Source organism: Triturus cristatus, chromosome 9 (assembly GCF_964204655.1).
Source record: "Triturus cristatus chromosome 9, aTriCri1.1, whole genome shotgun sequence".
Taxonomy (NCBI): Eukaryota; Metazoa; Chordata; class Amphibia; order Caudata; family Salamandridae; genus Triturus; species Triturus cristatus.
Genome location: NC_140592.1, coordinates 914,927,453 through 914,947,437, shown reverse-complemented (window position 1 = coordinate 914,947,437; position 19,985 = coordinate 914,927,453). Strand labels below are relative to the sequence as shown.

General features: G+C 43.9%; 1 protein-coding gene across 3 annotated transcripts in view; it reads right to left on the bottom strand.

Annotated features, from left to right (window-relative positions):
* DICER1 (dicer 1, ribonuclease III) overlaps nucleotides 1-19,985 on the bottom strand; it is a 692,358-nt gene that overhangs the window by 393,530 nt on the left and 278,843 nt on the right. For all 3 annotated transcript variants that reach the window (XM_085626460.1, XM_085626459.1, XM_085626458.1), the window contains one exon: nucleotides 10,132-10,345. In XM_085626460.1, the coding sequence (XP_085482586.1) occupies nucleotides 10,132-10,345 (214 nt within the window). The remainder of the gene's footprint in view (nucleotides 1-10,131; nucleotides 10,346-19,985) is intronic.

Below are 19,985 nucleotides of genomic sequence, written 5' to 3'. Positions count from 1 at the left end.
CAAATGCTTACTGGGTAAGTTACCTAATCTTTTCACCCACTCACCTTATCATGCTACAGTGGGATCTGAATTTAGTTCTACCTTTTTTGATGGGTGCTCTCTTCAGGCCCATTCCCACTTCTCATCTGCAATACCTGTCTTTTAAAACAGTTTTTCTGGTTGCGATGACCTTGGTGAGGCAGGTCAATGAATTTCAGGCACGGAGCATCGGTCAGCCATTCACATGGTTTATGCCATTCCTCTGTGGCAATCCATTATTCTTCCTGCTTTCTATCCTCCACCTCATCTTAGCAGGAAGTAGGAGAGATTGCACTGGCTGGGCCCAAGACCAGCTGTCACTTTTTACATCGACCACATTGAAGACTTCAGGCCTGGTGACCAGCTCCTTGTAGGATACACTGGTAACAAGAAAGGCAAGGTGGTCCACAAGAGGACTTTTTCCCACTGGATAATTTTGTGCATCAAAATGTGTTGTGCCCTTGCGAAGAAAAAGCCCCCTGAAGGCTCTGCATCATTTTCACCAGGGTTAAATCTTCCTCCAATTTAGTTAGGAGCTGAGATCTGCCGAGCGGCGACATCTGTTCACACTTTTGCCAAGCTCTGTAGTCAGGGCCATTGGAAATATTTGATTTTGCTGACGTTTTTTGCATAATTATGTATTTGCCACACAATACATCAACTGCTGCATAATTTGCAAATTTTAACAAAAAAATAGCTTTTAGCTCAAACGGATCAAAAGTTACTAAACAAGCAGCGACACAGGTTGCTGTGCAGTGGAAGGCACTTCAGAAAGGTTGACTGTTCAACTTTCTGTTGCGTATTGCTGTATTTGGATGTTAAACTAGTACTAATAAGGTGAAACCTTTGTCCAGACTGGGTGAACATGTGTAAAAATTGACAAAATTATGAACTGATATCCCAAAATGCAGCACATTATGCAGCATAATTTGCATTTTCTTACAGCATGATTTAGTTAACACTGTTGCATGATTTGGACCTCCCTTTCTACATAATTCCAGTGGTCCTGGCTATAGTTTGGACTCAGTGGTGAGAGGAGATTGTCATTTTGTTCATTCATTACTCTACGACTTCTTGGTTTCACCATTTCTTCAAAGCTGCCTCTGGAAGGTGGTATTGTTTTGGAATGTATTCAACAGGTGAAGAATCTACAGGTAGAAGTTGCTTAAATAAGGCTACTATCTTTTGGTGGATGCTCTGTCATCCTGCAGATTCCTTACTGACCCTGCCCTCCTACCAGTTTTCAAGGTTGCCCGTAGCTCTCATAATAAGATGTGAATCTAGGTTGTTGCACTACACTACTACGACTACAACAATTGATGTCATTTCCTCATCTCTGCCACTAAGGGCACAGATAAAAGGGATGTGGAACTGGCGTTAGGGTGCCGGGTTGGGTGTTATATTGCTCCATTGAGATCACCACAACATCGCTGACAAAGTTGTGATGGAACCCGCATGGGGATGCTATATCAGACATTTCCGGATCCAGTCTGGCGCCTTAGATGCATTCAACAGGTAAGGAATCTGCAGGTAGAAACATGAAATTAAGAGATGCTTAAAGGGTAAGATATGATCAGTTTGGATCATGTGTGGTTGTAGATACACATGCTCCGCATCAACTGTAAAACTGTACTTCCTAAGCGGTGGCTAGCCTGTAGATGGTGCAGAGGTCAGGAACAGGGTCCTGAGAACAGTCTGACCAACTCTGGCTTGCTCTCTTGCCAGGATATCCACACAGGAATGGTTGATAAATGTATGTGGAATGTGCGGCAGCTCAACAGATATCTTCTACGGGAAGATAACCCCAGTAAAGGTATAGTAGCGCGTATAGTAGCGCCCTGTTTGCTGATGAATGTAGCCTTGAACGGGAAGGTAGGGTTCTTTTAGCTTTAGCATAACAAGAATCATTGCATTTAATGAGCCATCAGGCATTTTCTGTCTCGGAAATGAAGAGGCCTTTCTGAGGCTATGAAAAAGCTACAAAAGGTAAGAAATTAGGAATGGTTCTAAGAACCACTCTGTCTTTGTGGACCTGAAAAAAGTTCCTGCAGTTTGAAGGTCTGCAATTTGCTGATACGTCTAAGAGACATGACTGCTATGAAGAAGGCAACCTTCCAAGAAAGGAACTGCAAAGGACACAAATGCAGTGGCTCGAAAGGAGGTCCCATAAGGCTTGAGGACAAAATTGAGATTCCAGACTGGGCCTGGAAGCACCATTGGATGAATCATCACACTTAAAGTCCTCCATGAATGCTTTAATTACAGGGATCTTAAAGAGAGAAGAGGGTTCCCTGTTCTGCATATACACAGCAATGGCAGGTAGGTGTAGCCTATCTGATGTGTAAGCTAACCCAGACCTTTGTAAGGGTAGGAGGTAACAATTATTGTCCTGCACTGTAGGGTGAAAACGTTAATGTGGTGCAGTGTTAAGCAGTGAACAAAACACTTCCACTTACCAGCATAGCAAGTGAGAGTAGTGGGCCTACAGGATCTCTAAGTAATGCCATGCACTCTCGAGGCAAACCAAGATAGCCAAACTCCAGGACCTCAGGACCCAAATCGTCAGGTTGTGCTGTCTGGGAGGGTGTCTAGCTCTGCTGTGGTTTTGAGTGAGAAAGTCTGGTTTGTTGGGAAGTTTCTTGTGAGTGACCATGGATAATTATAGAGGGGTCGAGTAACAAGGTTGTCTGGCCCATGTTAAAGCAAACAGGATGAGGGTGAGGGATGTTTGCCTGAGTTTCCTGACCACATACGGTCTCGGTGCCAGAGGAGGAAAGGAAGAGGCAAAGATCCATGATCAATTAATCCCCAGAGCATGGACTATGGACGCAGGGGTGGAAACTTGGTGCTAGGGTACCAAATTTTAAAAAGTGCACATCCACCAATAGGTCTCTTGGCACTACAGCTACAGAAGGAAAGCTACAGTTATACTCTCTTACAGGTTAATCATAAGCCAGCCTGAAAGCCAGGTCTTCAAGTGTTTCCTTTTATTAAAAGAGGGGATGGACAGAAGGTTCAAGTAGGAAGATCTTAAATTACGACCAGGTGTGTATTTGTGGATGTCGGCTGAAACGAAGGCCGGGCTGCAACTCTGTAATGGTTTAAAAATAATGTAACAGGCCTTGAAAACTGAGCATTGCTCAGGTGGTAACCAATGCAATTCCCGCAGCAGAGGTGTGATGTGACACTTTCGGGGTAGTTGATGCAGAAGCCTAGCAGCCTGATTCTGTATCAACTGAAGTCTGCCAACTAAACGTAATCCCCAAATAGAGGGATTTAGCACAGTCAATTCTTGAAATGATCCGTGTGATGATAACTTGTTTGAGAGCCTCAAAGGAGAGCAATCTACAGATGTTTCTAATCTTACAGAGTTGAAAACAGCAGGCTGAGACTGTGGCCCCCACTTGGGATTTCAATCACAACCCCAAAACTTTTAACTGAGTTGCTTCTTGGGCTGGGGAGGAGAGCCCATAGAGGGGGGACAAAAAGCAGTGTTCCACAGATTAGGTTGCTTACCAAAGATAACCATTTTGGTCTTATCTGAATTCGACTTGATATGAATATTATTCATCCAATCACGGGTGAATACCGTTGAATCCAAAAGGATAATTTCAAGGAGTTATCAATGGAAAAGATCAGTTGTAAGTCATCTGCATAATTTGTACACTTCAAGTTGCATTTTGTTCAGGGCACACACTAAGGGACAAATGTATAAATTAAAAAGTTATGGGGGAAGGGACGTGCGTTCCCATTCATGGTTGCTGCTGCATCCTGTTAAGCAGGTCTGCAAAGCAGTTGTGCACTCCTGGAAGATACCCTTCCAGGAGATGAACTCTGTGATGGATGGCCCAATGAAAAGTCTGTCGTGCTAGGGCAGACAGCTGAGGGGACTTTGTGGTCTTGTTTCTGCAGATAAAACATGGCAGTCATGTTGTCTGTACATACCCGGACTACCTTGCGTTGAATCTGTAGGAGAAAGGCTTTGAGAGCTAGATTAATGGCTAACAGCTCCAAATGGTTGATGTGGAGACTACGTAGGTGAGGCTGCCACAGAACCTGGCGTATCATGTTGTTGGGGTGTGCTCCCCAGCCAGCTAGAAACGAGTCTGTGGTGACAGTCACCTGCGCAACTGGATTTGCAATGGGCCTCCGTGCAACAAATGGAAGTGCTGACCCTTATCCACACTAGATCCTCCATCTGACCCAATGCTTAGGATTACTGTCTTGAGAGGCACTCCTTGAAGCAGGTGCATATAAAGTCTGGAGTGGGGTATCATGGCAATGCATGAGGACATCATTTCTAGAAGGCACATAACTGTGCGAACTAAAAGTTAACATAGTGGCTGAAAAAGAGGCAGTAGTAATTGGAATGCTTGCACTCTCTGGAAGCTGTGGAAAGCCGTGCCCACAACTGAGCTGATGACTGCCCCTAAAAAGGGCTGGACTTGAAGGGACTCTAAGTGGAACTTTGCAGCATTTATGGAGAAGCGCAGCCTGGTTGTGAGCTAGATATCCCGGTCTGCTTGCAATCTTGACCAGCCATTCATCTAGGTAAGGGGAGACTAATTCCTTCCCTCTTGAGGTGAGCAGCTACCACTGCTAAGCACTTGAAGATGATTTCTGCAGCTGTGGTGCTTAGAGTATAGACCACTTACCATGAAGCAGAGGTAGCGCTGTTGTGCTGGATGAATCAGGATGTGAATGTAGGTGTCTTTCAGGTGCAAGGTGGCTATGAAGTCGCCTTGCCGCAGTAAGGGGTTGACATCCTGTAGAGTGACCAAGTGGAAAGGTTCTTACAGGATGTGTCTATTGAGAGGATAGCGGTCCAGGATTGGTCTGAGACATCCGTCCTGCTTGGGAATGAGAGAGTACAGGGGAGTAGATATCCTTGCCCTTGTGCTGCCGCAGCACTGGATGTATAGATCTTTTGGACATGAATGCCTGAAACTCTTCTTGTAACAGCGTGAACTGTTCTAGTGTGATGGTATGGATGTGAGAGGGAATGTTTTGTTGGGGCGTGACAAGCTCCAGTAATAGCCATGCTCAATAACTGACAAGACCCATCTGTATAGGGCAATCTCCTCCCAACGGGAAAGTATCCCTTAACCCTCCCAAACAGGTTTTGTATGATTGGCAGGCAAGTCAGTTACTAGGGATGCCTCTGGCTTGGCATTTGGAGCTATTACCTCTAAAGGAGCCTTGTGTGAAGCCTTAGCAACCCAGTTGGTGGAAACCCTACTGCTGACTATGGTAGGGTTTGGCAGATTCTTTGGAAGTGGCTTTCAAACCCCCTTTTGGCTGCTGCCTCCACTAGGAAACCTTGCCAGAGAGAACCTGTGAGGCGCCCCATCCCCTTAGCAGTCTTTGTGTCTTTCTTGAACTTTTCAAGCATCGTGTCAACCTGCTATCCAAATAGATGTTCTCCATCGAACGGCAAGTAGATGAGGTGCTTTTGCACCCCTGGCTTGAAGCCAGGCTCACGCAGCCATGAGTGCAGCTGCGCGTTGATCGAGGAGTTTAATCCCTTGACTCCTTTATCCCTCGAATCAAAAGCACACCTAATTGTTGTGTTAGAAATGGCCTTACTTTCCTCAACAAGCTTTTTCGCCCTTTTGCGATACTGAGGAGGTGTTGCAGGTGCCCCACCATCTCATCTCAGTGGGCGCCATTGTATCTAGAAAGGAGGCCTACGTAATTACCCATGTGTTAATGGGTGACCACCCCTACCGTCACTCTCTTGCCCGCAGCACCTATCCCCTTGCTCTCCTTGTCAGGAGGTGAAGGGTGTCTCTGGTGGCCTGGGCTGCTGACCTCTTCCTTGCAGTAGTAACTCCTAATGCAGAGTGGGTCAGAAGGCGCAGGTTTGTATTTTTCTTGAGGCACCGTGCACCCACACTAGATTTTACCGGGACCTTGAAAATCTAATTGACGTACGTATTCATTCTCTTGAGAATGGGTGGGTACTGGATAGAGCGCTCTCGGATTTCTGACTGGTCGATGGTCAAGGCCCCTGGAAGGGGCTTTTCTCAGCTCCGAGGCTTTGCTACGATATCGACCAGCTCTCTGAGGCAGTGCCCCACCTGAAGGTGGTGGCACGGCTTCGGCACAGGGCTCTATGCCTTAGTGCGGCTGTTTCTGACATTTTATGAGTGAGATGGATGGAGCATCCTCGGATACCTTTTCCTCTTCCAAGTGCTCCTCCTACCCAGACTCTGCTATCTTGGAGTCTACGAACACAGGACTAGGCTGGTCTGTCGGAAGTTAGGCGACTCACCCAATACTTTCTTTTCTTCTTCGGCACAGAGCAGATCGGCCTTGCCAAAGATGTCCCATGTTCCTTAAGAGAATTGTGGCATCCTGCTGTAGCCAAACCACCTTTGTCGGTGCTGGTGCAGAGTCTTCTTGCTGTGGAACACCAAGCAACAGTCACAGAGGCTCTGATCGTGCTCCGGCGAGAGGCAAAAATTGCAAACGCCGTGGAGTTTGGTCCAGGGGTATTTGGAGTGACACTGGAGCATATCTTGAAAGGTGTGCGTTCCATTAACTGAGGTGCATCTTCATTCCCTGAAGGGGAGCCCTGAGCATGCAGTAGCCTGAAGGGCCGCAAGAGCAGTGGGCCAGGTCACTCAATGACGAGGGACTCTGCACAGTTAGTAGAGAACGCGTTAAAGAAGTCTTCTTGTGATGGGATGGAAGGCAGCAGACACTAAGGCTTTGACAGGAACCGCAAAACAATGGGGCTGGTGCCCATGCACATCCACAACTAGATGAGGACATAATTGTTCAGGCAGACATGGAATGGGGTAACCATAAGTCACAAGAAAGAGGCCAAGGTCGGAAGAACTCATTTGTCTTGGTAGAAGCTGGTGTAAGGAGAAATAAAAAAAATAAAAAAGAGCTTGAAGATTGGCTGGCTGTCATTATTGCTACTAAAAATGCTGTCTTAAGCATCAGAAGCCTCAAAGGGCAGCTGTGCATAGGTTTAAAAGGGGAACACATAATAAAAGTTAAGACCAAATTGAGGTCTAATTGGGGCATAATAAAAGGGGTGGGAGGAACAGATGCTGTAAGCCCTTAAGAAAATGTGCCACAACGGGCGACTGAAGTAAAGAGGGCTGATCCTGCAAACCGCAGAAAAGCCAAGACAGCTGACAGGTAACGTTTAACAGAGCCCAGGGTAAGGCCTTGCTGGGATAAGGTGAAAAAAAGCAACAGCACCTCCAACATGGAAGCAGCGACTCAACTTGTCTAGAGGAGCACCAAGACACAAACTTGTCCCATCAGAAGGCATATTCTGTCTTTGTCGACAGAAGTCTTGTTGCCAGAATAACATCACAGAGTTCAGATGAAAGATTAAAGAAATTGAAGTGTTGCTGCTCAATCTCCAGGCATGAAGGGGGAGAGTGAACAGATTTGGGTGCAAGTGCCTGCCCTGCTGCTGCTACAGGAGATCCTCCTGGAGGGACAGCATGATTGGAGGATAAATGCTCATGCCCAGGAGTTCGTACACCAAACTCTCCATGCACAAATTCAGAGCTACCAGGATGTCTTGGGCCCGGTCAGTCCTGACCTGCTAGAGAACTTGCAGTAGGAGTGGTATCACCCAAAAGGCGTACCAGATTCCGGTGTTCCAGTCTACGAGGAAGTCGTCTCCTAGCAAGAGCCGCTTTGGAAACTCCAACACACAAAGCTGCTGACATTGCGCGTTCTTGCCGGTAGCGAACAGACATAGCCAAGGTTCTCCAGATTCTTGGAAGAGGCCTTGAGCCACCTGTGCAAGCACACCCCATTTGTGGTCCATGAGACATTAATGGCTGAGTTAGTCTGCCCTGGCGTTCCGAGATTCCACCAGGTGTTGTACGAGCAGGAAGGTGTCCTGACGTTCCATCCAAATCCGGAGGCACAGGGTCTCCCTACACAGGACCACAACCCCACTCCGCCCTGTTTGCTGCAATACTACATGGTGGTAGTTTTGTCCATAAACACCTGAACCAGCCTTCCCTTGATGGATGTGATGAAGGCATTCAAAGCCAGGCGGGTAGCCCTCAGTTCCAGAAGGTTGATATGGAGCTGAGATTCGACAAGAGACTAGAGTCCTCTAATCCCCACTTCTTTCAGGTGCTCCCTTCGCACTGGCCGAAACCCCTCGCATCCACAGAGCCAGAGCAGGCGGAAGATCGTTCTCCCACATCGCAGCCAGAACCGGGAATGAGCTACCAGCAGAAATCCGACTCACCTCCAACCTGAACACCTTCAGGAAGACCCTCAAGACCTGGCTCTTCAGCTGAACGGATCTGCATGCCCCCTCCCCCTAAGCGCCTTGAGACCCTCACGGATAAGTAGCGCACTTACAATTCCCTGATTGATTGATGGATTGCAGTTGGCAGTCCCAACTCAGAAATAATGCATCAGCACTACTTTAATCTCTAGGTGGGGAAGGGAGAGGGAAGTGTCACTGATCCAATCTTGGTTCGTAGACCACCACTGCAGATATTCTGCAGTCTCCCCGAGATCTGGACTAAGTCGGACAGATTCCCATGGTGCTGTGCCCACCAGGACTTCAGGTCTCACTGCAGAGTCTGTATATGCCATCTGGTAAGCTTCACCAGCAGGATGCAGGAGATAAATAAACCAACAGAATTTTATGGTGTCAAATTATCTAAAACCATCACAATATAAATATAAAAAAGTAGTCTAGCTAAATCAAATAAAATTGTACAGCAGACAATTCATGAAATAATCTGTAGATATATGTAGCAGCACTTAACTCTGTAGAAGGCTTTCAGACCCTGTAACCATAGTCCATATCACTGACATCCAAGACTGAGGTTGAAACATCAGGATCATAGCCTGGTTTTCTGAAGGGAAAACGCAGAACTGCACTGCGTCCAGAATGGCTCAGATGAGAAGGAGTAAAGTGTGACTTCGGCATATTGATAGTGAATCCCTGAGAGTGCAAAAGGTTCACTGTAGTCTGGAGGTGGTGATGACTGCCTCAGGTGAGCGTGTCTTCAACAATCAGTCGTCATGGTAGGGAGAAGACTGGAACCCCTAACCTCTTCAGAAGTGCTGCAACCACCGCCATCACTTTAGTGAACACCGGAGGGGCACTGGTGAGGCCACAGAGGAGCACAGCGAACTGGAAATGCTCCTGGCCTTGGTTGGTGCTTAGTACTGAAAAAGGCATTCACACAAAAAATTGCCACTCAAACTCTGCCCATTGAAAGTATTTTAAATATTTTTCTACAAGCCTTAAGCTTGAGTCTGCTGCAAAGACATGTACAGATGGCAGTGATAACAATATGGGATCCCTGGTTCAGGAACGACAAGTGACTACTGTGTGATATAACTCAGAATTCTGCTTGGTTGAAGGGCAAGAGACCTGTTCAGGAACAGTTTTTAGACTCCTACTCATAAAAAGTGAATCCAGGTTTGACAAGACTTTACATGTTGAAGAACACAAAAAAGTGACGGGTGGAATGCGTGAATGAATGTCAGCCACTGGTAATTTCTCATGCTGCATCCCTGGTCATCATTATTTGCAAAACATGCCACCTGAGTTTGGTCCCAACAATTTGCAATTCAGTGTTGACCCTGGTCCTATGGGAACAATCCAGCCAGAACAGCTAGGGCATGTCCTCCCTAAACCAGAAGACAAGCAATCCAGGAGCCAGTGAAACCAAGCTATCGCTAGCTGATGAGCTCATCAGCTAGGGATAGCTTTGTTCCAGTGGCACAATGTACACAAGAACCATGTCTGGGCATACCCGTCCCTCTTAGGATGACACCCTGAACTTTACAAAAAGCGATGGATAGAATGCTTGAAATAATCTCAGCCACTGGTAATTCTTTGGGAAGCCTTCATTTCCTTTCTAGAATTCACTTTTATTTGTTCATGGTTTATAAAGTATGGCTTTTCCAGCATGCACTCAATATACTCTCAATTAGAAGCATGAGAAGCCCCTTCTAGATGTATTTCACTAAGGATGTGCATTTTTTCTGTACGGCTTGCTGCGCCCCCAAAAACCATTTTCCTTTCACTGAAGCTATATGGATCACCCTCGAACCATGCAGAATCTGTTACACAAGAGACTTCATTTAAAATGGCCTTACCAACATTAAGAGGTAGAACACAGTACGCTGAATCAGCTGCTGAAGGTATGAATTCTAGTGCAGGCTTCTCAAGTCGAAGAATATGAGAGAAAATGTATTGGTGAAGTCTGGTAATTAGCTCAAGCTGTTGTAAAGACAATGTAAAATCTGATTTCCTCAGCTCGATTGATATGGTAACTTCTCCAGAACGCGTGTACACAGGAAAGTGAGGAATCTAGACAGGGTGAGACACAAAGCTTCAATTACTAACATGCATGGTCAGCCAACTTCTCTGTTAATTAGGTCCTCTCATGTGCAACGCAAAAGACCACCAACTTGGATGTGCAAATCCAATGTAGGATTGAAGCATTGGAACCAGATCATTCGAGAACATTGTCTATGATGGAAGCAGTCAAGGAAGCACAGGGGCCAACTAGAATGCAACAACAAGCCAAATATCTGGGTTTCTGAACTCCCAGAATTTAGACTCTGCCAGATAACCAAGAAGGCCATGTTAGTGTTGTTTGTGTGTTTGATCAACCACATAGCTGAAACACTGGTTGCACTTTGCTACTAAAGGAAAATGCTCTTGAATCTATAAAGAGGTTAAGAAACCCTAAAATGTAGTATTCTTGCCACCGGTAGATGAGAATGGACATACACTTCCTGAAATCAGGCACCAATGCATGCATAATCATTATAAACGAGTCCAAGAGACGGACCAAAGAACTAACAAACACAATTTACTTTTCCTGCAAAAACCTAAGCACTTTGATTGGCAGAAGGGTGTTAGAAAAGTTTTAATTTGGCAGTTTCACTTCAGCCAGAGAAACAAGAGGAATTGACATTGCGAAAGTCAATCGTTTTAGCATTTGAAATGAATTTGCAGTTAGAACAGCAGCAGTATAAGAATACTTGAAACATGCATTTAAGCGCAGGCAATCAGCAGAGGAAAATGAAGCTGGGAATAAGTAAGAAGAGGAAGGTTTTGTAATTTTTAGGAATAGTTTTGATATGTGTACGAGAGAGGGTATTTTTTAGTAGTCTCCTAAAAATAGAATATACATGGAAATTCTTGGCAAAAGTGCCAATACTAACTGAGGTTTTAAAATATCAGAAACTTTAACTATTGTGAGTTTACATAAACACTGTGATGAAGAGGACAGACTATAGAACACGTAATATGTAAGAGGATGAACTGCAGAATGGGAGGCATCAAAACAAACTGGGGTATTTGTAGTTGATATGTGTTGGCATTAGAGAGCACAATAAGTCTTCGTACAGTTTTACGATTTATATTAATATGAAAAATGTAACCGAGTGTGGATACAAAGTTGGAGCGGTATCGAAAGAAAGGGAAATATAAGACATCCGAGATAACATAATAATGAGTCACATATTGTTTGTGTAAATAGGTTTGTAGATATGGCAACAGTATATCACAGATACATTTTAGATGGAATGTATACAATGGTTAAAGTCTGGTAAAATCATAGCAACGTACACAATAGTGCAAATATATTTAATTGAAAGAATTCTTAAATATTTATAGATAGCCGTTTTAAATGCTATTTAGAAGCAGTAGTAAATCATTGGGCATGAGAAAGATTGGATGGGGCAATGTGGAAACAATTACTAGCAGGTTTAAATAAACCCTTAAAATGAAGTATATTAGAGTGTTCAGATTGCATGCATCTTTGTTGTACTGCATGCTTTCAAAACATTTAGGGGTGTCCGAAAATCTGGATTTGTCATTGTTAATGCTGTTTATCACTGTACTGCTAACTTTCACACTGCTTGCAAAAAGAAGATTTTAAAAACAAGCACTGGCAAAGCCAGCAGGTCTTGGTCTAAAGTGCTAACACAGGCAGAGCTAGAACACTAGAGCAAGACACACGGAAGGAGTCACCAAGAATGCACAGAGGGATATAGTTGTAAAGCACATACTCATGCAGTTCACTGCATGCACTCAACTGGAGAAAGGAGAATAAACCCATCTAGCCCAAAGTACTGGATGAGAAATAAATACTCCAACAGGCTGAACCAGGATGTAATAGAGATAGTCTCCAGCAAAAGGCTGATCAAAGGAAGCTAGTGGTTAAAAGGTGACGGTCCAAAGTCCAACATAGACCAAAAAAGTGCTCCTGGAAAGGGATTCGAGGTCAGCAGTCTAAAGGTCTCTGCACCCCTTTGACAGGTCACACCTTAATATACTTAACTTGTGCTTGGATGGACACAAGCCCTGGTGCTATCCGAACCAATGTTGATGCATAGTGAAAGCGGCACCTTCCACTGGATTGAGAAAGGTGCAAACTACCCATTACCTTACAATTAAGATAAAACTGCTTAGATGAGAGACCTAAAAGGACAACCTACATATCAACCTGGATGAACCAGAAAAGTGGACATTAAGCCGTAACGGTTACATTTAGAGCACCTACTATCTAAACAAAATAAAATCCCTGCTATTAAAAAACATAACAAAGGCATTCTAAAATCTGATCATAAGTTTGCAAATTTAAACTATTTTACAACTCAAAAAAGGAGGCCCTGTGCGCCCGGGAAACTGGCCAGTGTGCTTGTGAGAAGAACGTTAAGCAACGTCAATAGCACTGAAAGCAGTGCATCTCATTCCTATATGGTATGTGTATTTGCAGGAAACAAAGGACAACTACACACAACAATAAGATACTACATTTAATCACAACAATGGAACTATTTTGCAAGAGGACAGGTTTCTGAAGACAAAACACTTTCTGGGCCAAAGTATTCCAAGTATCACAGTGCGACTTGAAGCCAAAGAATAAAAACTACAGACGGGAGGTAGGAGTCAGGTGAAATTCATGCAGAGTGGCCATGTGACAAGATTAAGTAATGCTCACATTCAATCAATGGAAAGTGGGACTGTGTAACACCATACAATTTAATGCTTGAGGAGCTGATTAATCACAAAATGAGTCTGTGTCCTTATAAGGACAAACACTGACAAGCATTGGCATAGCCAATAGGTCTCGCCTTTGGGACCGTGTAAGTGTTTAGCTATGCAGCATATTATCTATTATATTATATTAGCTAGTAAAGACATTAAAGATTGTGGTGATTTATCACGACTGAGAGCACTCACATGCCAATACTCTCTCAGCCCTTAGACTATCATTTTATTTAAGTGTTGACTTCACTGTAATGTTAGTGCATTAGCCAATATATTTCACTATATTTTAAGTCATATAGCGGTGGTTTTGAGCTTTTCCTGTTAATAAGGAAGCCCCCCCCCCCACAGCCTCGCACAAGCTGCAGTGGATGCAAGCCCTTTGGAGCGAGCCCTCCCTTGTACTTGGACCCCCCTTCTCCTTAAGTGTGCAGATCATCAAGTAGACATGAGCACTCCGTGCCCGGACTTGCTCTGGAGATTCTATCTGCAGGTGGACAGTGCCTATGCCTCTGTTTCTAATGCCGAAGGAAGCCAGCACAAGGGTAATGTCCGTCCTCCACCTCACACTGCAGCTTCATGATGCCTTAAGGCACACAGCGGAACTGTCATCCTAATCCAGCTGACCGTTTGGCATTTGCTGAACTCCACAACTTTTTAGAAAAAGGCGGGCTCAATCAAAAAGTGGCCTAGGTTCTCCGTCCCAGAGTGCATGCAGCGCGGAGTGGAGCTTGGAGTGGAGCTTGCAGCAGAACAGAACAATATAAAATGTAAAACACAGAAAAGGAATAGCGGAACAGAATGAAAAATGTAAAACACAGAAAGGTAGTATGGACTTTTTACATATCCGTGCATTACGAGGCAAGAGTGTCTATTTGGATTATAAATAAAGTAACGACGCTCAAAATCATGATACGGCGGTTGTTCTCAAAATTAAAGGGAAAGCTAACACTTTTGTAAGGGCTAAATCTGAGCGGGGAGCGCAATTGAGTGGGGGCCAGCCATGCCTTCAGGGCCTTCGAAGGGAGTAGTTTTCGGAACAATGCTCTTGCCGTGGGGCGTGAAAACAGTGCGCAGGTCCTCTAACACCAACTGCAATAATTAAATAAACTAGTTGGGCGAGCTGCGCAAAACAAAGGCACCCTGCAGGAAGCACCATAAAGCGGACACTGCATCAGAACAAGGAATTCAAGGAATGCAGAGTCCCGCGAGTGGTGCGCGCGAGCAATGCACTTAATAAACCATGACGACGGGTGCGCAAGAGCGAGCACCAAGCCATATGTTTTGAATTATCGCGCCCGTGTCTGGACACGATAATTCAAAACATATGGCGCCCGTGCGGGTAACCACAAGCAATAAGCCACACACGCATGAGTGTGCGTGTGGTGAGCTTTCTGAAGCCCCTTACTAAAAGTCACGGAGCGCAGCGCGCATGCTAGGCTCGACCTAAAAAACTAGTAAGGGAAAATGTACTTCCAGAGGTGAGAAGAACACTGAAGGCAAAGGATTGGTTTAATTTGTCCAAATGCTTTTCACATCTCCCGGGAACCTATGAAATAATGTCACTAGGGGCCATGACAGCTGTGGCCTTTGAGAAGTGGTGATATATATATATATATATATATATATATATATATATATATCCCTGTAACCATCTCTTCGTAGCATGCAGTGCTGTAAATTCACATGCACTGCATACTCCTGCCACCATAATGTTGGGCCCGGAAATTTGCAACTTGTCTTTTCTTCGAAGATGTCTGACTCACAAGACTTGCTCGACCTCGGGGTGTTTTACACTCAGAAGGCAAATAGTGCAAGTGCTGGTATGTTCCATATAGGTACACTAATATAGGCTCAGGTAGTCACCTAACCTTCGCCTATATTATCCCTACCATTCACAACATAACGGTTCTTATTCTCAATCTTTTACCCAGTTACGGTAATGTCCAGAGATATCATGGGGTTTTCTCCGAAAAACTTAAGCCTCATTCATTATGAATGAGGATTCTTGGAATCACAGCAGGCCTACCATCTCCAGCATAATAACTATGTATAAAGGACATTCCTTCCGTCATCCCAGTCTGGCATTACGCAGTGAAGTATATCCCCAGGAGGTATAACTTTGGGTATATATAGACCATCTCTTGCTAAGGTAGTCAGAGGAGAAAAGGACATCCATGCCGACACACTTACGCGAGACGCTGAGGCTCCTGAATGCAGACTCTCCAGCTTGCAGTGGTCTGACATCCCATGCGGGGTGTCCACCTCAAGACCAAGACGGGGTCCCACCGTCTCTCACCTCAGTTAATGGGGTAGACTTTATCCTAGAGGGATTCTTGGCTTTACACTCACATATGTGCTAGGTACATTCAGATACATCTAGTTAGGGACGCATCATAGGAGTACGCATTATTACTGTCATGTATTTTAAATACTTGCCTGTATTCATTGTTTTAGCACAATGGTAGCAATCTACCATCCTTTTACTCTGCAAGTGCTTATTATCATTTATATCTGTCACTGTCTAATGGTTGTTTCAGCACACCTATTTTACACTAGAATGACGCTGGTTCAATAATACAATATTGAGAAAAGACTCCACCGTTTTTTCTGTGTATCTCTCTGAGACAAAGTGAGCACGAGTGACTGAGCGAAAAGTGGCACTGCTTCCACGATTGAGGGATTAGGATTGTCATGTTCGATGGTTGGCAAGAACTATTCTCTCCTTTGCAAGAGGAGTTTCTTGTGGCACTGTGAGCTAGCTGGTATGCAAGCGGACATATCCGGTAGGTGAGTCCAGAATCAGTCTGACTCCAATCCTACAGTATATGTTGTCTAAACACGCAGATCCTATATAGGTTTATATGAACTACACAACAGTGGACTGCAGTGTCAAAGATAGTGTTAGCTTTGGATAGTAAAGTGAGTAAAAAAAAACATCATCTGTGATCATCACTGGCTTACGGGGAGGACAGTTGGAGAATGTCAATCTACAGTACTACATGTTATGAACCGACGGTTGCAGGGTAAAGTTTTCCGTTCATAGCAGATGTGTCTGTAGGTGTACATGCTGTTCATAAACTATAAAGCAGCCCCAGTCCAAAGCAGTGGCTAACGATCAAATGATGCAGATGCTACAATACCTTGGCCAACTAAAGTGTGTTGACACGCTAGAATGTTGACATAATTTTTGAAGTAAGTGTCAAGCGTTGACCAAGAAGCAGCCTTGCAAATATCCAATAGAGAGATATTACCCAAAAAGGCTAGGGCATCCCCTTTCTTGTAGATAGAGTGGGCTTTGTGGGCCACGGAGAATGTGCTTGGCCTTAGCACAGCAAGCCTAGATGCACTCATCTATCTGTCTCACAATGCCGACTTTAGAGATGGCATGACCCCTTTGGGGTTTAGTGAAAGCTTTGAAATGCTGATTGGACGGTCTAAAATGTTTTGTTCAGTCAATATATGCCCTCAAAATATTCAATGTGTGAGGGGCTCTTACCGCTATGGACTCTAGTTGCAGGATGGGCAGCTCAATGGTCTGGCTCATGTGAAACACTGAGTCAACTTTGGGCAGAAATTTGCAGAGAGGAGATTGAGACTTGGAAGTCCACCTTCTACAAGAAGTGTATGTCATTTCAGTGTAGGGACACAAAGGGAAGGCCCTGGAGTAGTGTGAGGGCCACATTCAAGTTAAACTCTCAAGTTTATTTATTTGATTTAGTTCTCTGCTGAGAACAACACATTTTTAAAAAGATAATAAAAATACATTTGTTATTTAAAAATTGGTAACTGATCATTCTAGTACAATTTTTAAAAAGTTAAAAAAAAATGGAAACGGATAACACACAAATTCATTAGGAGGTGACTTAAAAAGCAAAATCAAGCTCTCAACGGTTGTTCTATTACATCTTGTTTGAATTACTTTTCAATTCCGTTTTGTGGCATCTACCACTGTCGAATTAGGGCAAACAAACAAAACATGCTTCAAGTCTTGCACTCTTCTGTTACAAAGGTCACATATACAACTGGCATTTTCGTTAAAAATCCATTCAGAGGTAAATGATTTAAAAGGGAGAATCCCAAGCCGAAGTAGCATAATGCATCGCCTGACTCCATGCCTTAAAGTAAAACGAGTATACTGTTGCACTGGTTTATATTCTATTGTCTCTGCATAAGGTTCATAATGGTGCAATTTAGAGCAATGTTGGATATCAAGATCATAGCTTATCCTCGGCGTTAAATATTTTAGGAAAAGCCTCAAGTGTGCAGGAGACCAAGATTTCAGCAGTTCAGTTGTACAGTTAAGTTAGTTAATTAAGTACAAAAATTAGATTTTGACTAAAGACGTGCTTTGAGGATCCTAAGTCGAAAGTCTCTGTTTTAGTAAAGATCTTAAGGTGCCTTGTTCTGCGTGTACAAGATTGTAGGCTCATCTTATGATGTTGGTAATCCTTCTGTCATATGAGGTGACTATAGCTAGCTCGAGGCGGAGAGCTTGTGCAGGAATTGCTTGGTGCACTTTAATCAGTTTCCGAAGTATTTTCCCTTCTTTAATTTGTATTTGTTGCCATTGTCTTATTGGGATATATTCGCGAGGGTAAGATAGGATAGGTGGGATCTTGGAACTAAAACCCTGTAAAAGAGAAGCGAAATGCCTGTGCCCAATGGAGAAATATAATCGTTGGAGAGCCCCGACATGTACATCAGCTTTACGGGCCATGTGCTGCAAGTGAGGGGTGTTTTGTAAAGTTTGTGTAAATATACGCCCTAAATAGGTGTATTCCTTCACTACTTCTAGTGGTTTTCCCCCTAGGGTCCAGTTGTATTTTGTAGATCGTTTTCTTCCTCTGAACTGAACTATTTTCGTTTTTGTTATATTTGGCACTAGAACATTTTCTTCTGTCTATCTGGTAAGTACTTGTAAATTTCTTTGTAGGCCGAATGGGGTAGGATCTAAAATAAAAGCTCACACAGAAGGGGGCTCCTGAAGGCAGTTAACAGGCAGATTGGACAGGGGAAAGAGCCAAATACAGTCTAAAAGGAACCAAACTGCCTGAAAAAAGGTTATAAAGCGCTCAAAAGTCACTGATATATTAAGACATCGCCATACAAACAGAGAAATTCCCCCAAAAGAGTAGGGAAAAAAAGGAAGAAAGAAAATATATGATCTTTATTTATAATATTTTATCAAAATTTGTAGAAAATGACATATGACATGATAGGATAGGATTTCAAAATAAATCGATATATAGGTGGTCCCACACTTACACTCTCTCAATACACACTAACAACCACAAACCCAAACATACTCATGCACTCTGAAAACTCAAAATGAGTTCAACATATGAGACATTACACAAAACCACAATACATAATCATTTCAATACTAAAGTTAATTAGAACTCATGACAAAAGGTACATAATGGACATCAAATAATCAGTAATCATTCAGGTATCTTCTTATTGGGGAAGGTGGAAACAAACGGAAGCACGTGGTTCTCCAGCACCAACACGTGTTTCGGTGTCGAACCCGGATATGGTCACACCTTCATCAGGGCGGTCAGATCAAGTGTGGGACACAAGAACAGATGAGCCTGAATTTAAGGCATCTAAGAAGTACACAGGCAGTAACGAGATAAAAAGATGAATAGCTCAAATCAGAGGTCAAGGTACATAAATAGACACAGCTGTAGTGTGGTCTGACAGACTGGCAATATGGATCCACATGTTAGTAGTTTGAGATGTGAGAAAGTGGAATTAATCCAAACTCCAGATGGCCAGCCCTCAATAGCGCGTTTTCAGCAGGGTTCAAGATGCATCCGGAGAGTGGCAGATTCCGCGGCAGCCATAGCCATCCAGCGGCGTGCGGGGAACGGGGCTTCCGCTGTAAACCAAATCAGCTGAGCTAATCTAACCACATCATCGGCGTACATCATGATTTTGCATAGTGATATTTTTTGGGGGAAATTGATGACTTGTGTAAAACATTCCGGTAGATTGCTGAGAATAAAGAGACCAGGAGGGGAGCTAAGAGGCAACCTTGCCTAAGACCATTTGGAGTAACTATTGGGCGAGTGAGTTCCTTCTCTTTCCCCATTTGTACTTGACACCATGTTTCAGAGTATAGTGATGTAATTATATGAAGCAGGTTGTCCGGGATTCCCAATTTTCTGAGCTTACTCCAGAGTGTGGGTCTATCCACTCTGTCGAATGCCGTCGTGAAGTCGACAAAGAGAGAGTAGACGACCTGTGATTTTAAGACCACGTATTTGTCTATTATTGTTTGTAACACTGCTATGTTGTCTGTTAGAGTTTTTTTTTTACGGAACCCAGCTTGATTTAGGGGGATCAATCCGGCTGAATAAGCCCACTCTTTAAGATGATCCAGGACACTAGCCGCAAATATCTTCTCTGTGGCGTCCAGCGGGGCGATCTGTCTGTAATTGCAGGGAAGCAACCGAAAACCCTTCTTATAGATTGTGATCACGATGCTCCCCTTCCACGATGCAGAGGGTATTGTAAGAGGCATTACCTTTTTACCCCTACATGAAGGCCTTGATGACTGGGACCCTAAAAAGAGATGCATTTTGTTTTTAATCTGCAACTAAGGCTAAGTGCAAGGGTATGGAGGTGTAGGCAAGGCTGGCCTTATATAGGTGAAGAAGGTAGCAGAAAATCTCCTGAACTTAAATCCTGAAGGGGTCTAACTGTTTAGAGAGACAGTAGTAAATGTTTCCACTCAGCTGCATAACAGGGATGGGTAGTTCGCTTTTGCATCTATCGTAGGATAAGAATACATTATCTTTGGAAGTTTGAGTTAGCCAAATTCTAAAAACTAAGGTGTCAGATTGTGAGGTTCAGCCGTCTCAGATTTGGGTGCCTGAGCTAGCTGTGATACTGAGTGAGAAGGACTGGCTTGGTCAGAAGATTCTCACAGGCATTGGTT